The sequence below is a fragment of the Chrysemys picta genome, chromosome 23 (genome assembly GCF_011386835.1).
Source record: "Chrysemys picta bellii isolate R12L10 chromosome 23, ASM1138683v2, whole genome shotgun sequence".
Classification (NCBI taxonomy): Eukaryota; Metazoa; Chordata; order Testudines; family Emydidae; genus Chrysemys; species Chrysemys picta.
The window spans coordinates 13,501,939-13,519,089 of record NC_088813.1 but is presented as its reverse complement, the minus strand read 5'-3'; the positions used below and the strand labels follow the sequence as shown (position 1 = coordinate 13,519,089).

Genomic DNA, 17,151 nt, shown 5'->3' with positions numbered 1-17,151 from the left:
TTTTCTGAATCAGTGCTGTAATTTGTCACAGTGCTTTTCTTGTGGGGTATAAAGTTTCAGTGGGAATTATAATGGAAGGCATAGAAATGTTTATAGTTTCACTATCCATATAATTATTTGCAATTCCCATTTCAAGGAAAGTGAAATGATGATAATCTGTATTCCAAACATTCTAATAAATAGCTTAAAAGAAAATTAAGTGACAAGTTGACTTGTATCCTCCTCAAACTCCATAATCTATAGTGCTGAGAGAGCTACTCAGTCTCTGCAACTGCGAACAAGAGATGTCATTTCATTTTGAAAGTGGAAGGGACCCTCCCTGTTCACATCAAGCAAAGGAGTCTTTCGCTGATATCCTAAACCAAAGAGCCCACTCACCTGTCATTGTGTGCCATGATGGGCACTAGTCTAGACATTCTTACCCTCTGCCGGGGGAAGGCTTACAGAAATGGGCATGGAGGGGCGGAGGGTGTAAAATGGGCTTTAGGCATCACGTTCCCTCCTGGGGAGCATGTGGGACGGCGGGTGCGAGACGAGGAAAATGCAGCCCACACTGCAAGGCGAGCTCGAGCAGCGGAAGCTGCTGGGTTGTGCCTGCAATCGGTGCGTTGCCCCTTTAATTGTGTCCCCAGCCCTCGGGCGTCTCTGTCCAACGCCCACGTCAGCAAATACCTTTTGTTTCTCTCACGTTCGGGCTTCCAGCGGTAAGAGCGGCGGGACCCGCAAATTGCATTCAAGCGGCAAAGAGCCCCAGCCCGGGGGTTGGGGGATCCCGCACCCACCTCCCGCTCTCTCCGGCTCAGCCGCCGCAGCCCGCGGAACCCAGCCGGTAAGTGGCGGCTCCGCAGCCGGGCGGACTGGGCGCTGGGCGCTGAACGGGCCCCCGCCCGGACAGCGGCTGGCTCTGCGGACCCGAAGCGGGCGGGCGGGCGCTCCCAGCCCCGGGCGCTCTCCGGAGCCGAGCTTCAGCCCCGAGCGAGCCGCGCTCGCAGGGGGACCCGAGCGGGCGCCATTTGTAGCCCGGGCGCTGCTGGAAAGGGCCGGGACTGGCAACAAAGGGCTGGTGGGGAGCGGGAGCGCGGCGGCGGCGAAGGGGGAAGGAGACACTGCACCCAGTTGCAAAAGGGGAGGGTTGTGTTTCGTGCAGATACACCGGTCCCGGGCGGAGCCGCACACGGGAGGCTGCGGACAGCGGCGCCGGAGCTGCGGGGATGGGGCAGCCCCGTGCCAAGCCGCCTGGCGCGGTGGCCCGATCCCGGCCACTGATGCTCTGTCCGCTAAGCCAGGCGGGCGGCAGCGCCGATCGGGGACCGCTGGCTCTGAAGTCCGAAGGTACCGGCCTTGCTCGGCGGGCGACTCTAGCCCCGTCGGGCGTCCCTAGTCCTACCCAGTTCCCGATGGCTGAGCAACCGGTTCAGCCTGGGCGTGGGGGTGAGTGACAGCGCCCGTCCCCAAGGCCGTGGTGCGGGCGCCGGGGCTGGTAGCTCGGGTGTCCACTGGGAGTTTGGGCTGCTGCCGCCTTGTGCCGCGCTGGTCCCCTCGGCCAGGAGGAGGCGGAGAGAGGGACTGGCCGGCCCCGCTGCGGAGAGAACTGAGCGTTCGAGCGCCCCTGGTCCCTCACTCAGCGTGTCCATCCCATCCTTCTCTCAACCCGCTTCCCTGTGACGGGGGAGAGACAGAAATCCCCCCTGTCCACACCTCAGCGGGGTCTCACACCGGCTCAGGGAGCTGGAAGAGAGCATCTCGACTCTATTCAATTTGATAGCGCCACATCCCTTCAGTATCTGCTTACTGATGAGTATTTATTCGACTGTACCTGTATATCATGAAGATTGCTAGCAAGCGAGTTGAGTCTGCTCAGAAATGTATTCTTTGCTCATATGTAAATGTAATACCTCTAGCTTCTCGCTAATAAATTCATTGTTCATTTCTTACACAGAAAGGCAAGAAGGCTGAATGGGATTTTTAAAAAGTCAGTAATAACAGGTATGTGTTTCAGACTTTGAAAGGTGCTTTCCAGACACAATAAAGTATGCCATCTAGTCTCTTCTGATTTGAAATTCGTTTTTAAGGAGTCTGATACAAATATTACTGACATCCGGACAAATCCAAGGTTTTAGTTCAAGCAGTAGCCTAAGGATAAAGAGGTTATAGCATCATCAGTGCAGTCTTATATCCACTTCAGGACAAAGACCTCATCATTTTGTTGCCAAACATTTCTGTTTCCAGCCACCAGTGAACGTCACCACACATGTTTAGCAAAAGCTAGCATTATGTTTCTCCATTTTCACATAAGGAATCCATGTTGCACCTGCCATGCATTGATATTCATTCTGTTGTAATAGTAGTTCATCTTCCTGTTGTGTGGGGCTGGGTAGGGGGTTGCTTATTTTCCTTTTGTGACATGATTAAAAATCATTGTCACTTTAGGTTCTTAAGTCTTCCAGATATTCTTATTGGTTTTCTTTTTGGTCTGTGTTCACTTCTATATAATAGTAAGAATAAAATATTTTTCTTGATTTAATATGACTGTTCACAAATAAAATTATTTGAAACTTTAACCATGAATATCTGCTTTTTATGTCTCTTTAGGTTTAAAATAGAAATGTTGATATGGAGAGTGTTCTTCACCTAGCTTCCATTTAACACAGTTACATGGAAGTAAAAAAAAATCTATACTTTCTCTTTTGCATGCCTCATTGAGAGAAGAGTACAGTAGTCAGGAGAATACTTGTAAGTGCTGAAAAAGAACCATTCACATCACCAGCATCCCATATAATATATAGTTCTATATAGTCTAGTCACTTACTATATGACCATCCCAGTTCTCTGCACTGCCGTGCTGGAGATGCAGATTCATCTTTTCTGGTCTAGACTCTAATTCTCTGGATTAGTAGAGAATGGCACTGTGGAAAGAAAAAGGACCATTTAGACTCTGTCAGAAATGTGGAGAGCACAGTGGGGGAAGAGGGGGAGGAAAGGAGATGAAGATTCTTGCAGCTTACCATATAGTGCATGTACACTAAAACAGTAATCTGACATACTGATTTAATTTCCTGCTCTTCTGAACATGCATTGTGAGATTTAAAATACATTTCTGAACTGTGAAGATCATGTTCATAGTGTGTCTTGTATCACTTAGTTTTGATGATAGTTTGTCATTAATACACTGCTGTTGAATTTCACTCTATTTGTAAGAGCAATAAACTCTAGATTTTTTTCAAACACTACTTCATAAAACTTCCAGTCATTTAAATTTTATTCCCAATATGCTGCAGAACCTACAAATATATATAGTACCCCCAAACTGTATTATTCCATCATAGGGTCTCCTGGCTTTTATATTTTTAAGGGATAATTTCATATCTGTTCACTAAAAATATTGGTGTGGGGCAATCAGAGTAATCGAGTGGTTGACCATTCAATATATGTGTTGGATTTACATCACCTATATCTTGCTTTATGGACTGGTAGGACTGCAGAATTTGCCAGCTCCTGGTGAGAGAGCACCTTTCATTGTTCTGCAGTGATCTTCGTGTAACTAAGGAGCAATGTTGAAAGATACTAAAGCCAGTCCTATATCCAGCCCTTTTTGCCAAAGAAGGTAGCTCTGACATGAGCTCTTGAGGGAATGGGTAGTGGAGAGAAAATTCTGGTGGTAAGGACATAGTAGACTGCTGCTTATATTTTCTTTCAATAGAAATTGATATTAGATTACCAAAAATGGGATAGTGCTTTTAAAATATTCTATTTCAAAATAATGGTGTTAATTTCAGTGGCTAAATGATGATAGTTTTATGTTCCAGCATCACCCACTCTTTATAAAAGACTGTTCACTTTGGACACTTCTAAAAAATATTACTCAACTAGATTTTTTTTGTCACTTCTTAGGCAACAAAGTTGAGAAATTACTATTTGTGTATTAAAAATTACATGTATGTAGCACCATTCATCCCACAGGAATCTATAAGACCTTTCCAAATTATATATTCAGGAATAACTTAACCCACTGGTAAGTGTTACACAGCAGCTTTTAACAATACACATCAATAATGCATGACAATTTAGAATAGGAATTGAGCAATAAAATTATCCACTGAAAATGGAGGGTGACTTTAGGAAGGCAGAATGTAAATATCCCAGTGGGAATTTGGCATGACTTTATAGGCTCGGACCACTTAACTCCTACACAAAATGGAATATTAGTGATCACAAGTGGTCAGGTTCTTCTCTGAAAGGCAACACCTTCCACAGAGAGTCCCATAGCATCAAGCTAGTGCATTGTTTCATTATTGGTTTTGAAAAAAGATTACCACTTACTGAAATTACAACATCATTTGTGGCAGTACCTGGATTTTCCCCAGTTTCTTAACCAAGTACTGACAAAACCCAACCCTGCTTAGTTTGTGAAATCTGCCAAGATCCCATCGTGAGGTGGAATGACTACTGGAATACCCACAGAAGTAAAATCTTTGCTCCGCCAATCAGAGATTACTTCTTTCATATTGCACATTTTATAAATATAATTTTCAATTTTTTTTAGAGTAGTTCTTGTTTGCCCTTCTCTGGAATGGATATTTCTTCTCATCAATCTCGCCTCCTACAGCAACTGAATGAGCAGCGCAGGCAAGACTTATTCTGTGACTGCAGTATCCTGGTTGAGGGGAAGGTCTTCAAAGCACATCGAAATGTGCTGTTTGCCAGTAGTGGTTATTTTAAAATGCTCCTTTCTCAGAGCTCAAAAGACATGAGTCAGCCAACAACTGCTACCTTTCACATGTTCTCCCCTGATACTTTTATGGTCATTCTGGACTTTGTGTATTCAGGCAAGTTATCTCTTACTGGTCAAAATGTGATTGAGGTCATGTCAGCTGCCAGCTACCTGCAGATGACAGATATCATTAGTGTTTGTAAGACTTTCATTAAATCTTCACTGGACATCAGTGAGAAGGAGAAGGATCGCTACTTCAGTCTTTCAGAAAAAGATCTGAACAGTAATGGAACTGAGAGTCCATGCTTATATAGCACAGAATGGAGAGTAGAAAGCAGTCCTCCGCATTCTCAAATGGACTCTGATGTAGGGGTATCTATGGTGGGTGGAAATTCCTGGAGTAATTACACCTACTACTCAGCTTCACAAAGGAACACCCAACAATCTCACTTGACCAAACAGACTCAAAGACGGCATTCCTTTAAAAAACGTATCAGGCATCTTGGATTGCCACAGTCCACTGACGTCCCCCATTGTAAATCAAGGAAACTTGGAGATAGAGCTTCAGAACCTACTAGCCACATTTCTCAATCTGAAGAGCAAACTCAGCTTGATACAGAAGTTGACTTTGCCCATGCTGGGTATCAACATGGTCTGAGATCAGAGGTGTTGCCAAGGAGCTTGCTAGAGACCCAACAGGAGCATGAATCATCTAGATCAGCCAACAAGTCTAAATCATCAAAAGCAGATGAGCTATATGCAAATATGCCCACAATTTTAGGTGTTATGGGGAGTTGGATTGAAGGTAAGAGTGAACTAAACATTTATTCCTTCACTACTAGGGGTTCTTAAATGTTTTTTTCTGCTGAATTTTTGGCCCAGAAATTGATTGAACATTTAACTCAATAAAAATGATCAGCTCTAGAAACTGAAAAATTAGTTACAGTAATGCACTACAGTGAAATCTGGAATCACCTTTTTAACTAATGCCCGATAGTATTCCATGGTTATATTTTTAGATTGCAAATCATTTAGACATTCCCATATTGATAAGTCATTGTAATGACTTTGAATTCCTGATAAATGAGGCTCCAGTAAAATAATTAAAGTTACATTTTATATTGTTGCTATGAACAGATTTTTATTTATTTGTCCATATTAATTTATAAACTCTGTCAGGCTCATTTTAAAAATTGCTATGAATCGTCATGTGATAATTCTTACAGTAGCAGCAGCCAGTCAGTTTCATCCTGAATTTCTCATTCTAGGAAGACATTATTTACTTTGTTTCTTGGATTCCCTTTTAAGGAAGTGCTGTTGCCTCACTGAAAACTTTAAAAATAAGTTCCCTATAGAAAGGATTATTCTAATAACAATGTCCTGCATTTGTTACTTCTAAGGACAGATGAGACAGACCTTTACCAATGCTGAATGCCATGATTGGTTAGCAGTGCTAACAGGTGCTGGCACTAGGGTGCTGCACCCCCATTGCTTGAAGTGGTTTCAGACATATATAGGGTTTACAATTTTGTTCAATGGCTTTCAGCATATCTATTACTAAAATTGTTCCAATGCCACTGAGTGCTAATACCAACTTTTACAGGAAGAGTTGTAAAATGATGGACTACTACATTGAACAGCCTCTAACAGAAAGATGATCCTAGCAGAAGACCAAACATCTAGTTGATAACAATGAGTGAAAGAGTGCATTGTGTTAAATGTAGCTGATATGTGTCTTTGCTAGACTAGAATGTAAACTGGCCACTAATTAGTTTAAAGAGAGTCTTCAAACTTGTAGGTTCTCTTAGGTATGCTGTAAAGATAGGTGAAAAAATACATAGCACTCCTTCAGGAAAGAATATTTCATGTTGTTGATCTTAATTCCTTAACAGGATTCTGCAAATGTATAGTTGCCATGGGCAAAATGCACATTTCAATTGTTATCAATGCATGTACAAATATGTTATTATATGATCCTTACAAGCAGAAAAACAACTGTACCAGATAGTGCAAAAAACTGTTTTGATTCTTTACTGTTTAGAGTTATAGGCTCTTTTTGATTTCTTAATTAGACAAGATTTCCTTCTAATTGTTTGAATTTAAGGGGAAATTAATAATTGTTTTCAACAAATCATCCAGTTTTAGCAATTAAGGGTGGACTGATCCTCCAATCTACATTATCATATCTCAGTGGATGACTGGTGCACTTCACTGACCTTGGGTTCAATAATAAAAACAAATTTAATCAATTTTTAAAAATTATAAAGTACACTATATATTTTAAAAAAATCTCACATAACTTTCCCTTTGGGGAGAGAAAGGGAGTATGAAAGAACCATACATGATAGATGCTAGTCACATCACTTAATGAGCTACCAGAAAGCACATACACCACAGTGATGTGTGGGATATAAAAGCCTGTACAGGTTGGAGCTACTACTTTAAAGGCATAAAGTTCTGTTCTACAACTAACTGAGCATGTAATTACAGGAAAGGCAGTCTTAATGAGGAGATCAAGCTACTGTACCTTCGCTTAGAGTTTGTAATACCATATCTAAATTCCAGGTGCTAAAACTTGTCAAGTCCTAGGTTTTTATAGCTTTTGCTGCTTTCAAAAAGGGAATACCATGGAGTTGCAACAACCTATGCCCTACTTATAAACTGTTCATTTGTCAGCTAATTAATACATTTGAAAAGATTATACATAATGATGTCTTGATGACTCCTTGCAAAGGTCATTCCTTTGTCTTTATATATTTTCAGGATTTTTTCCTATTATGTAGCATGAATTTTCCTTTGATAAGAAATTAAGGGGGTGGACACACAACTCCAGGTAGACCTTCTGTATACATCCAAAATTAAAAAAACAATATATTTAATAAGATCTTGGTGTCTTCTTTGGCACTTCATTCCCCTGTGTATGTGACCTCTTTTGCTAGGCACTGCCTCCTAGAAATTCACCAAACCCTTTGCAATGAGAAAGGGTTCAGTCATACTTTTCTGTTGCACATCTGCATCAGGCTGTCTTATGACTGATATATTCTAAATCCGAAGTTCTCAAACTGGGGGGGGGGCACGCCCTCAGGGGGGGGGACAAGGAATGTATTCTGGAGGGGCATGAGAAGCCGCTCTGCCTTCAGAGCTGGGTGGCTGGAGAGCAGCAGCTGCTGGTGGGGCACCCAGCTCCGAAAGCAACACTGCCGCCAGCAGCAGCGCAGAAGTAAGGCTGGCAAGCTGCTGGCCAGGTTCTCCGTTCTGAAGGCAGTGCCACTGTCAGCAGCAGCAGGGAAATAAGGGTGTCAATGTCATGCCACCCTTCCTCAATAACGTCCTCTTCTGCTGTAATGCAATCTGTATGGTGTACTGAACTTTCACAGTAGACAGAGCTCCAGAGAGAATGGCACTAGCAAACTGTCTCTGATTTGATGGGCAATCTCAGGAAAGTGGTACAAAACTAAAACTAACTTGGCTGCAGAATAAAATGGGTTTATGTTTTTTTGTAATGCAAAGTTAGCAGCCATTTCACTGTTGCTCATGAAAAAACTAAAAGGGAAATATGTGTGTTATTGAATATGCCTGGCAATGCTGTAGTTTGAATTAATCTGGTAAGCAGAGAACAAGCTGTATAGAACTTCTCAAATAGGATAGGAATTGACCCGTTCCTTCTCTGTCTCACCTGCTAGCAGGAAGGTAAGTACATTTTTCAAAGTTTTCCATGAACAGTCCACAGTTCATTTAAAAAAATCTCCCTTCTGTGGTCTGGTTTATTAATATACGAGTTGAACTCCAATATTTGCACTGGAAAGCCTTTCGGATCCACACCTCAGCCTCTGACTTCTACAGCCCTCCCACTGAGGTCTGTGAGTAGTTATTCCATTTTAACCAGGTTCTTGACAGCCTTTCTGCCAGAGTCTGTGAAAAGTTCTTTCAGTCTTTCTTGGCTGCTGGGATCCACAATATTTCTAAGCAGTCCTTGCCCCACTCAGGCTCCCTCCCCAGTCCCTTGGCAGTGACGGCTTAATAGCCATTCTTCTTCCAGTCTGCCAGTGAAGAAAATCCCCGATCCACCATCCAGATCTCTTTCAGGCTGGGTCTACACTACCCGCCTGAATCGGCGGGTAGAAATCGACCTCCCGGGGATCGATTTATCGTGTCCCGTTGGGACGCGACAATCGATCCCCAAATCGACGCTCTTACTCCATCAGCGGAGGTGGGAGTAAGTGCCGTCGACGGGAAGCCGCAGAGGTCGGTTTTGCCGCCGTCCTCACAGCGGGGTAAGTCGGCTGCAATACGTCGAATTCAGCTACGCTATTCACGTAGCTGAATTTGCGTATCCTAAATCGACTCCCCCCTGTAGTGTAGATGTAGCCTCAGACTCTTCTGCCAAAAGGCCTTGCTGTCCTCCTAGTCACATGTCTCTATACTATCAAAGGGACTGAAGTATGTAACAAATGTGCTGGTGCAAGCTAGCCCTTAACGGCCCACCATGATGCTACACTTGGCTACAGAAGGTTGCCATGAGGTAGGTCTTGAGGTGAATTAAGGGATGGATGGCAGCAGGGAAGTCCTATACTGAGGATTGAGGGACAGAGTTTCATAATTAAAGTATTTCAGATAAGACAAAAACTGTCATTATCTTACTGGATTTCTTTTTCTATCACTTACAATCACCAAGACTTTTCTGTGTAAACAGAAGCTATTTTTTATCTATTTTATTCTGTTTGCTTGATTCATTTACTGTTGTCACTATCTAGTGTTCATGATATGACAGTTGCTTCTAGAATCTATAGTAAGAAAATCCAATGTCACTAAAAAGAGCATGAAACTTTTAGAAATTAACAGGACTATTTTGTAACAGATGATGTGAGGTTCAAGTGCCCATTTTGTACCCATATGGTGAAGCGGAAAGCAGACCTAAAGCGTCACCTTCGTTGTCATACAGGGGAGCGACCCTATCCATGTGAGGCATGTGGTAAAAGATTCACAAGGCTAGAGCATCTGCGTAGCCATTTTCGAACAGTATGTATATTTTTTAACATATAACAGATTTTTTTAAAATGTGTGTAGCATAAAACTGCCAGTCACTTCTGTAAATAATCAATAGGGTGAACTTTAGACTATTTGCTTTTGAACATTTCTAAATAAACCATTTTGTTGTGATTATTGCTTGGATTTGAAGAACAACTCTGATTATTAAGATGAGCATGGTACTTGTGTCTTCAGAATACAAAGGTCAATTATTGTACATTATTCAAACACTGAAAAAGAATATATTGAATAACTAATGCTCAAATTAAACGTTTTCCTGTTCCAGTCTGGTATTTTAAAAGGTTTCCCAATGTTTATCTTTTCTCCCTCTTGCAAAATGTTATGTCCCTGAAATGACCCAGTTTGTGGGTAAACTCCTTTTAAGCTTTTCTGGATCATTCTGACAAAACACCTCAGTCCTGACCTGTGGAAATCCTGTTATTACAGTTCTCTGTCTCTTCTGAAGAAAGACTGCTAATTGTTCACAACTGTGAAGTTGTTTGTGAAGTGGACATTTAATTTTTTTATAGGGATTATGATGAGACTACCAACTGAAACAAGATTTGATTCCTAGTTTTCATAGGGAAAAAAAAGTACGGAATGTTGTTGACCAGCTCCCATCTCTTTCCAGTAATTTTTGCATTGTCTCCCACCTGAATCACATGGTTTTAGTAACGGCCTTTCATCTCTACACTAGTTCACATCTATCTCATTTTGATAGTGACCAAGAGACATAACATTCCAAAGCTGTTTGGTGATCTATGATGAAATGAAGTGATTGTCTCAGTACTGTTCACAAAAATCAACACCAACATTTGTACTAATTGATAATCTTGCTGGAAGTCCCAGCATAGAGACTGTGGTATGGAATAGGTATGGAAACTGAGTTACTTTTTCAGTCTCAGAGATAGTCTCTCCTGGCCAGACTCAAGACCTTTTATTACTGGATTGTCTAACCTTACAGAAGAGTTAGATGACATAGCAACAGAAATTCCTATCTGCCTGACCCCACTTCTACACCACAGATTCTGTTGTTACTAAAACTGGTGTAACTCACCAGTGGTGAAGTAGAGTAGAGTAGAGCCCTGCATGGATACAAATTATTTGTATCTAAGTAGGGCTCTAATTATGAGTCCTAATTTACCTAGTGTAGACCAAGCTATTGGCAAGATGAGTAGTACTGGGAAATTTGTGCCATTTCTGTTTTTGGATTAATAGAGGACTTAATCAATAGTGCTAACAATCTAGCATTTTTTCAGAAGCTCTACATCCTATTAGAACTTTCAGCAGATATCTCTCTCAACTTAGATGTGGATAGAGTACTGATTATACTGTGCAATTGATATTCTTCTCAAAAATTCTTCCCTGAATATGTAACAGATTTATTAAAGTACATGCTGTAGTTTAGGTCTCCCCTTATGAAAAGAAACTGGTCCTATTACATCACAGAATTGTTAAATTTAAGGGATAGAATCTGAAAAATAACTTGTATTTTTATGCTGCTGTTGGATAATGTTTTTTATAAATTTAAATTTTCAGATTCATCAGGCTTGTAAGCCAATCTGCAGAAAGTGTAAGCGCCACGTGACTGACATGACAGGGCAAGTGGTGCAAGAAGGAACAAGGCGCTACAGACTGTGTAATGAATGTCTGGTTGAAGCTGGTATAGAAAGCATTCCTATTGACTTGGAGGCTGAACAATCACTTGGGTTTTCACCAGAAGAAGAGGACCAGGATTCTAGGTGGCACTTTGGTGAAGAACACAGAACTAAAGAAGTTGTGGAGGATGACTCTGCTGGCTTAGTCATCCAGGAAGTTGATGATAGTGAAGATGAGGCTGAGAAAAAGGAAGTAAAGCCAAATATTAGTTAGTTGTTAATTAATTGAGAACTAGTAAATCTCACCATTACATTAACTTCTTGTGTCTTGCCCATATCCCCAGACTCTGGTTAACAAGCAAAGTTCTGTCATTATGACTGTGATACGGTCTTATTTGCATGCTTTGTATTCATCAAGACACCAAGATCTGTGACATTGGAAAGAATCCCAAGACAGAATGATGAACAATTCACCTTTGAACGACTAGAGGGATGAATAACTTTTTTATTAAAATATTCCTTAAAGACTTTTAAATGAAGGAAAAAACATTACATTCTCACCAATACTTGCTCTCTCTTTAAGAAACATTACACCATTTTAAAAAGCAATCATTTTTGCACAAGTTCTAAGTTACTCTTGTTCACAGGATGCATTTTTCATCCAGCAAAATAGAATGAGAATTAAAATATTCTGCCACCGTGAAGCAGAAAGGGTATTGTGTCACTCAAAGTGCTCTGTAGCCAAGGGCTCCATTAAACTTTTCTTATGTTTTGTTTTTGAAAGAATCTCAGTATAAGCATATGGTACATTTATTTTCTTATTTTGAAAAAATCTGTTACAACTCATTCATCAAATTTATCTTTCAAATAAATGAATGTACGTTAGTCTTCCTTATTACAGCAATTTGTGTTTGTATATTAGCAGAACTTTTCTTTAGCAAATATCACATAACATTTAAAGAAAAAATATACTGTATTTGAGTTCTTGGATTTTCAAGACAAATATATTTTACATAAGGCAGAGCTCTTTTAACTTTTTCTGGTGTTAATTCTACTTTTATGATACCTAAATGAAACCAAGAAAGACATTGTAAAATGTATGCTAATAATTTTTATATTAGCAGCTAACTGAAGAGAAGGAGATTTTAATCTCCTTTTTCTAGAGCCAGTTTACAAGATAAGACTGTCTGTCTGGCCTCTGAGCTCCTCCTCCTCATGTTGTTGCAAGTAGTTTCACCCCCAGCAGAGCTCTTCCTACCAATCAATCCTCTCTGGCTCCCAACTCCAGGAGAAACTTTCTTAGCCTGAAACACTAACTCAAAAACTGAGAAATATGAGACATAGCACTAAATAAAACAACTATACAAACTAATACCTATGTGGTCTCCTTTGCAGAAAATGTATGTACAAAGTAAGAACAAAAATCTCCCTGTCTGCAAGAAGTCCAAGAGTCCAGAATGTGGGCTATTCCTAGCAGTATCCCAGGTGAAACCCTTGGCAGGTTTAGTGAAATAGGAGATCTAGGATAGTTGTCTTAATCTACAATCCCGGGGACTCTGCATTCAAAAGGTACAGAGCTAACATCTATTCTGTAATGTTGAGTTAAAGTGTGGATTGATCACCAGGGTCCTGTCTGACATTAGTGTCAGGGAAAGAGTAGTCATGCTTTAAGGAGACTGGAACCTTACACCCAGAGAGCAAAAGTATTCCCATAAATCTTCCTGAATATTCCAATCAGGCACACAAGCACTAGTTCCTCATCCCCACAACCCTCGCTGTCTGGGCACAATTATGTGATTGGATTTTCAGAACAGTTAGACACAATGCGACTCTTGAAAATTCTAACCAAAACAACATGTAGATACCTATGTGCTTATCTACTGGTTTAGATGCACCCTGTTCGGTTCCTGATAAGTGATGAGCACCCAACGGCATTGATGTTGATGTGAATTCTGGGTGCTCAGCATCTTTCCAGATCTGGGCCCAACTACTAGGGCTTGGAAAATTCAGCTGTTAATTTTCAACCTAGATTAAACCTAATATAGAAAAATATTGAGTGTACAAACAATTGTTTTCAGAGGGAAGTATACAGACAAAATTAAACTGTAGAAAAATGAACTCACATGCTACAAAAATCTGAGGAAACAAATAAAATGGTTAAAAATTTTGAATGGATAGGAATGAAAGATTCTAAAGTATTACATTATGTTTAACATGTTGAGTAACCTTTAACGCTATCACAAGGTGCCCCAGTTTTTGTGGAAAGAGAGAGCTTATTCTTCCTGTTCTATGACATTACTTAGTTTCTGCTCTATTTTCAAAAGAACAATGGTTCTTTTGTTGCAAGTACAGTTGAGACTTATGGTCCAAGGCCCCAATCCTGCACAAAGCCCTGCAAAAATCAGGAGGCTCCTGATGGGTGCAAGGGGTCTACATGCACAGCACAACTTGGAGGATACAGGCGCAACTGTAGAGAACAATGAAATAAAGCAAATGTTAGGAAGAAAATTTGTATGCCTGCTCACTAATATTTTAAAAATTAGCAATCAAATGAGGACATATCTTATTCAAAAATATTGTTTTCCTTAAAGGGAGATTATTTGGTTTGACAGTCTCAAAATGTAACCTACCCTAACAATCAACTTTTAAGAAATTTTCTTCCTGATCTTGAAAAGTCTATCAGCCCTTCAAAACAAAGATTACAATACTGTTAAATCCTAACTTCTATACTAGAAAACCCACCAGCAAGAAATCAAGGGTGTGGGATTTTTGTGATTGCAGGCATAAGCTGTGCTATCTCCTGCCTCTTCTGCTCTATCAGTAGGATATTCAAATTTGCTAATATCTTCTGATACCAGGTTTCTTGTACCTATCCTGTCTGCTCGCAGAAATGAAACAGGTATGAAGACTGAGATGATGCCAGAAACATACCCATGTCATGTACTAACTAAAACTAAGCTGGTAAATTTAATACTTGCACATATGTATATCCCTTTTAATATCAAAGTGCTTTTAAAAGGTGGATATTATGAGCATTGATTGTTCCAATTTATACTTGATACTTTTCAACTTAAAGTATACATTGGAATAGTCAATGCTCATAATAAAGTATAAATATTTAAATTTAAATGGTTAGGTAACATCTTTAATAGAACACTACCCATTATTTTTTAGGCTTTATATTGTTTCTATTTATTGTAAAGTTATAAAACAAGCTTTCCTTTCAATTTTGATCTTTTTTATTTGGAAAAAACAATTTAACCTTATTGGTAAAGGACTTGAAAGCTAGTAAGTTTTAAATTAATTACTTTGTTTATTAAGCAATAATTGATGATACTGTCAGCACTCTTAATAGAGATCTAGGAATACTCTTAACTGTTGCAGGTTTTGGTTTTTATTGGCCTTGTAATGGTTTAAAAACAATCTAACAATGAAGTAATGACTTATGTTTTTTCTTTCTGATATCAGAATTCATTACATATTCTCTAGCTAGCCTTACTATCCAAATTTAGGATTAAAATACTTGACCGTATGGGTGTAATCTTGGCCACATTGAAATCAATGGATTTTTGCCATTGGTTTTAACGCAGCAGGACTTCAGCCAATATCTTTAAGTAAAAATAAATATACAGAAATCTTTAATTTAAAAAGCAACAATTGCCAAAGATTTGTCTTTAGTCACACACTAAGGTACTGTATTTTCTATTAGCAATAAAAACATTATTTTTGAGTAACATCTTTTGTCATTTAAAGAAATGAATATGTTACTTTTTGCAAGAAATAAAGAGGGAAATTGTGACCCTATTGAAGTCAATGGAAATTTTGCCTTGACTTAAATGGTACTGGGAATTCCCCTTTGGACTTTATTTTTTCACTTGCATGTTCTATGTTAAACAACGCGATAACTACACATATCCAATAAATCTCCTGCTATAATACAAATGGGTCTTCTCATACACACATGGGGGGAGGGCTAGCTCAGTGGTTTGAGCATTGCCCTGCTAAACCCACGGTTGTGAGCTCAATCCTTGAGGGGCCATTTGGGGATTTAGTTGGGGATTGATCCTTCTTTGAGCAGGGGGTTGGACTAGATGATCTCCCGAGGTCCCTTCCAACCCTAATAATCTATGATTCTACATGTAGGGTCACACTCTTGTAATTTTATCCAAAGTAAAATGATGGGATATTATCTTCCAGAACATTGATTATGTCCTCTATTGCCATTGCTTCACAGGAATGTCTGACTACTAGGACAACCATAGGCCTTGGTTCTGCAAAAACTTATGCATATGCTTAACTTCAAGACCTGCTGAAGTCATATTAAGCATGTGTTCAAGTCTTTGTAGAATCAGGCCTTTAGTTAGAAAATAAAAATACTTATTAATTTTGCAATAATTTAGTCATAAGATTATTGCCTAATAAAATAGATACTGTTAATGTATGTTGCATTTAAGAATGCATAAAGTTGCAAGTAATACAAAATTAAACATCAAAAGAGAAAATATTATAATCTATTACATATCAGTCACATACCTATGCCATTGCCATCTGTGAAACGAAGTTATTAGATAAAACATTTCCCCCATGTAGTTTCCACTCATTATTATATGATAGATGCCATTCTTTTGTAGACCTTCATTTAACCATGCCCCATACTAATACTTCATTTGTATTATAAAAATATTTATGATGTTACACTACAGAATCAGGAAACTGAAGTTGTGGAGAACAGTAGTTCTGTTAAAGCTTCCAATACTACTGTTTTCTTGGGTCTATCTTTTTTTTTTTTGGCACTTGCAGATGATTTTTGACCTTACAGGGCAGATCCATATTCTGCAGTCTTCATTCGGTAAAACCCCCCATTTGAATAAATGTGAGTTGTTTTGACTAAGGATTGTAGGATTTGACCATATGTAGTTAGTCAGTAATTCAGTTTGAAGCAGTGCAAAAAACACAAAGAGAAATTTGTGAAGACGATACTAACTTGGTGTTAATTTACTTTACCACAAAGAAAGAATTATTTCTCCTTTTGTCACCAGCTGCCTGTCATTTTCACATACATACAGGGGCACTCACAAAGCAGTACCCCTAAGGGTTGAGTCAGCAACTGCAAGTTGTGTTTTTTTAAACAGATACAGAGAGAATGTGCTCTGTAGAACTAGGTATATGATTTTGTATACAAGGATTACACGGATATGTCCAATAAATTGAACATATGTACAGTTTGTGTGTCTTTTCTTTGCCAAACAAAATGATATAAAATCTGGCCCTTCTGCTGGCAGATAGTGCTTTCATCTCATGTACAAAATCATATTAAACTTTTATTGTGGCAGGAACTGGGGCATCCCGCCAACCCTGTGGGCTCAACTAAGAGTGAAAAATAAGGAACTGAGCATCACTTAAAGTGTCTGGAGTACGGGAAGGATGTAAAGTAGAGCACGCAGGAGGTGAGAATGGACAGGGCCTCAAAACTCTACTGAATGAAGAGAAAGAAATGGGACATCAGGGCCTAAATCATAAAGCTTGAGGGGGTTAAGAACAATTTGAGGCATTCTGGTGCCTTGAGGGGAAAGTGGGTGTGAGGCAGGACAGGGGCATCACATTCCCTCAGGGGAACATGTGGGTGTGTGGCAGATGCATCTTGGGCATCAACCCCCCTATCCTACACAAAGGTGTGAGAAGGAAGCCTCTAGGACATCACGTTCCCTCCTGGGGAGCATGTGGGACTGCGGGTGTGAGAAGAGGAAAGCGCCACACTGGAAGGGAAGCTCGAGCAGCGGAAGCTGCTGGGTTGTGCCTGCAATCGGTGCGTTG

The 17,151-nt window shown here is 39.9% G+C and overlaps 2 protein-coding genes across 2 annotated transcripts in view; one reads left to right on the top strand and one right to left on the bottom strand.

Annotated features, from left to right (window-relative positions):
- Window positions 1–738: 738 nt before the first annotated feature.
- Window positions 739–12,232, top strand: LOC101934252 (zinc finger and BTB domain-containing protein 8A-like). The gene is made up of 5 exons (XM_042844743.2): window positions 739–829; window positions 1,940–1,986; window positions 4,544–5,516; window positions 9,570–9,730; window positions 11,279–12,232. The coding sequence occupies exons 3-5, from the start codon at window positions 4,571–4,573 to the stop codon at window positions 11,609–11,611; spliced, it is 1,440 nt and encodes a 479-aa protein (XP_042700677.2). The 5' UTR covers window positions 739–829; window positions 1,940–1,986; window positions 4,544–4,570; the 3' UTR covers window positions 11,612–12,232.
- The window catches only part of ZBTB8OS (zinc finger and BTB domain containing 8 opposite strand), a 52,683-nt gene continuing 47,357 nt past the window's right edge, over window positions 11,826–17,151 (bottom strand). The window contains exon 7 of the mRNA XM_065576947.1: window positions 11,826–13,373. Within this exon, the coding sequence (XP_065433019.1) occupies window positions 13,363–13,373 (11 nt within the window). The 3' untranslated portion in view covers window positions 11,826–13,362. The remainder of the gene's footprint in view (window positions 13,374–17,151) is intronic.

Excerpts from the sequence above, each read along its gene's own strand:
- LOC101934252 (XM_042844743.2), top strand. The coding sequence starts at position 4,571 with ATGGATATTTCTTCTCATCAATCTCGCCTCCTACAGCAACTGAATGAG. Across the intron at positions 5,517-9,569 it reads TATGGGGAGTTGGATTGAAG|ATGATGTGAGGTTCAAGTGC; the intron begins GTAAGAGTGAAC and ends ATTTTGTAACAG. Across the intron at positions 9,731-11,278 it reads TGCGTAGCCATTTTCGAACA|ATTCATCAGGCTTGTAAGCC; the intron begins GTATGTATATTT and ends TTAAATTTTCAG.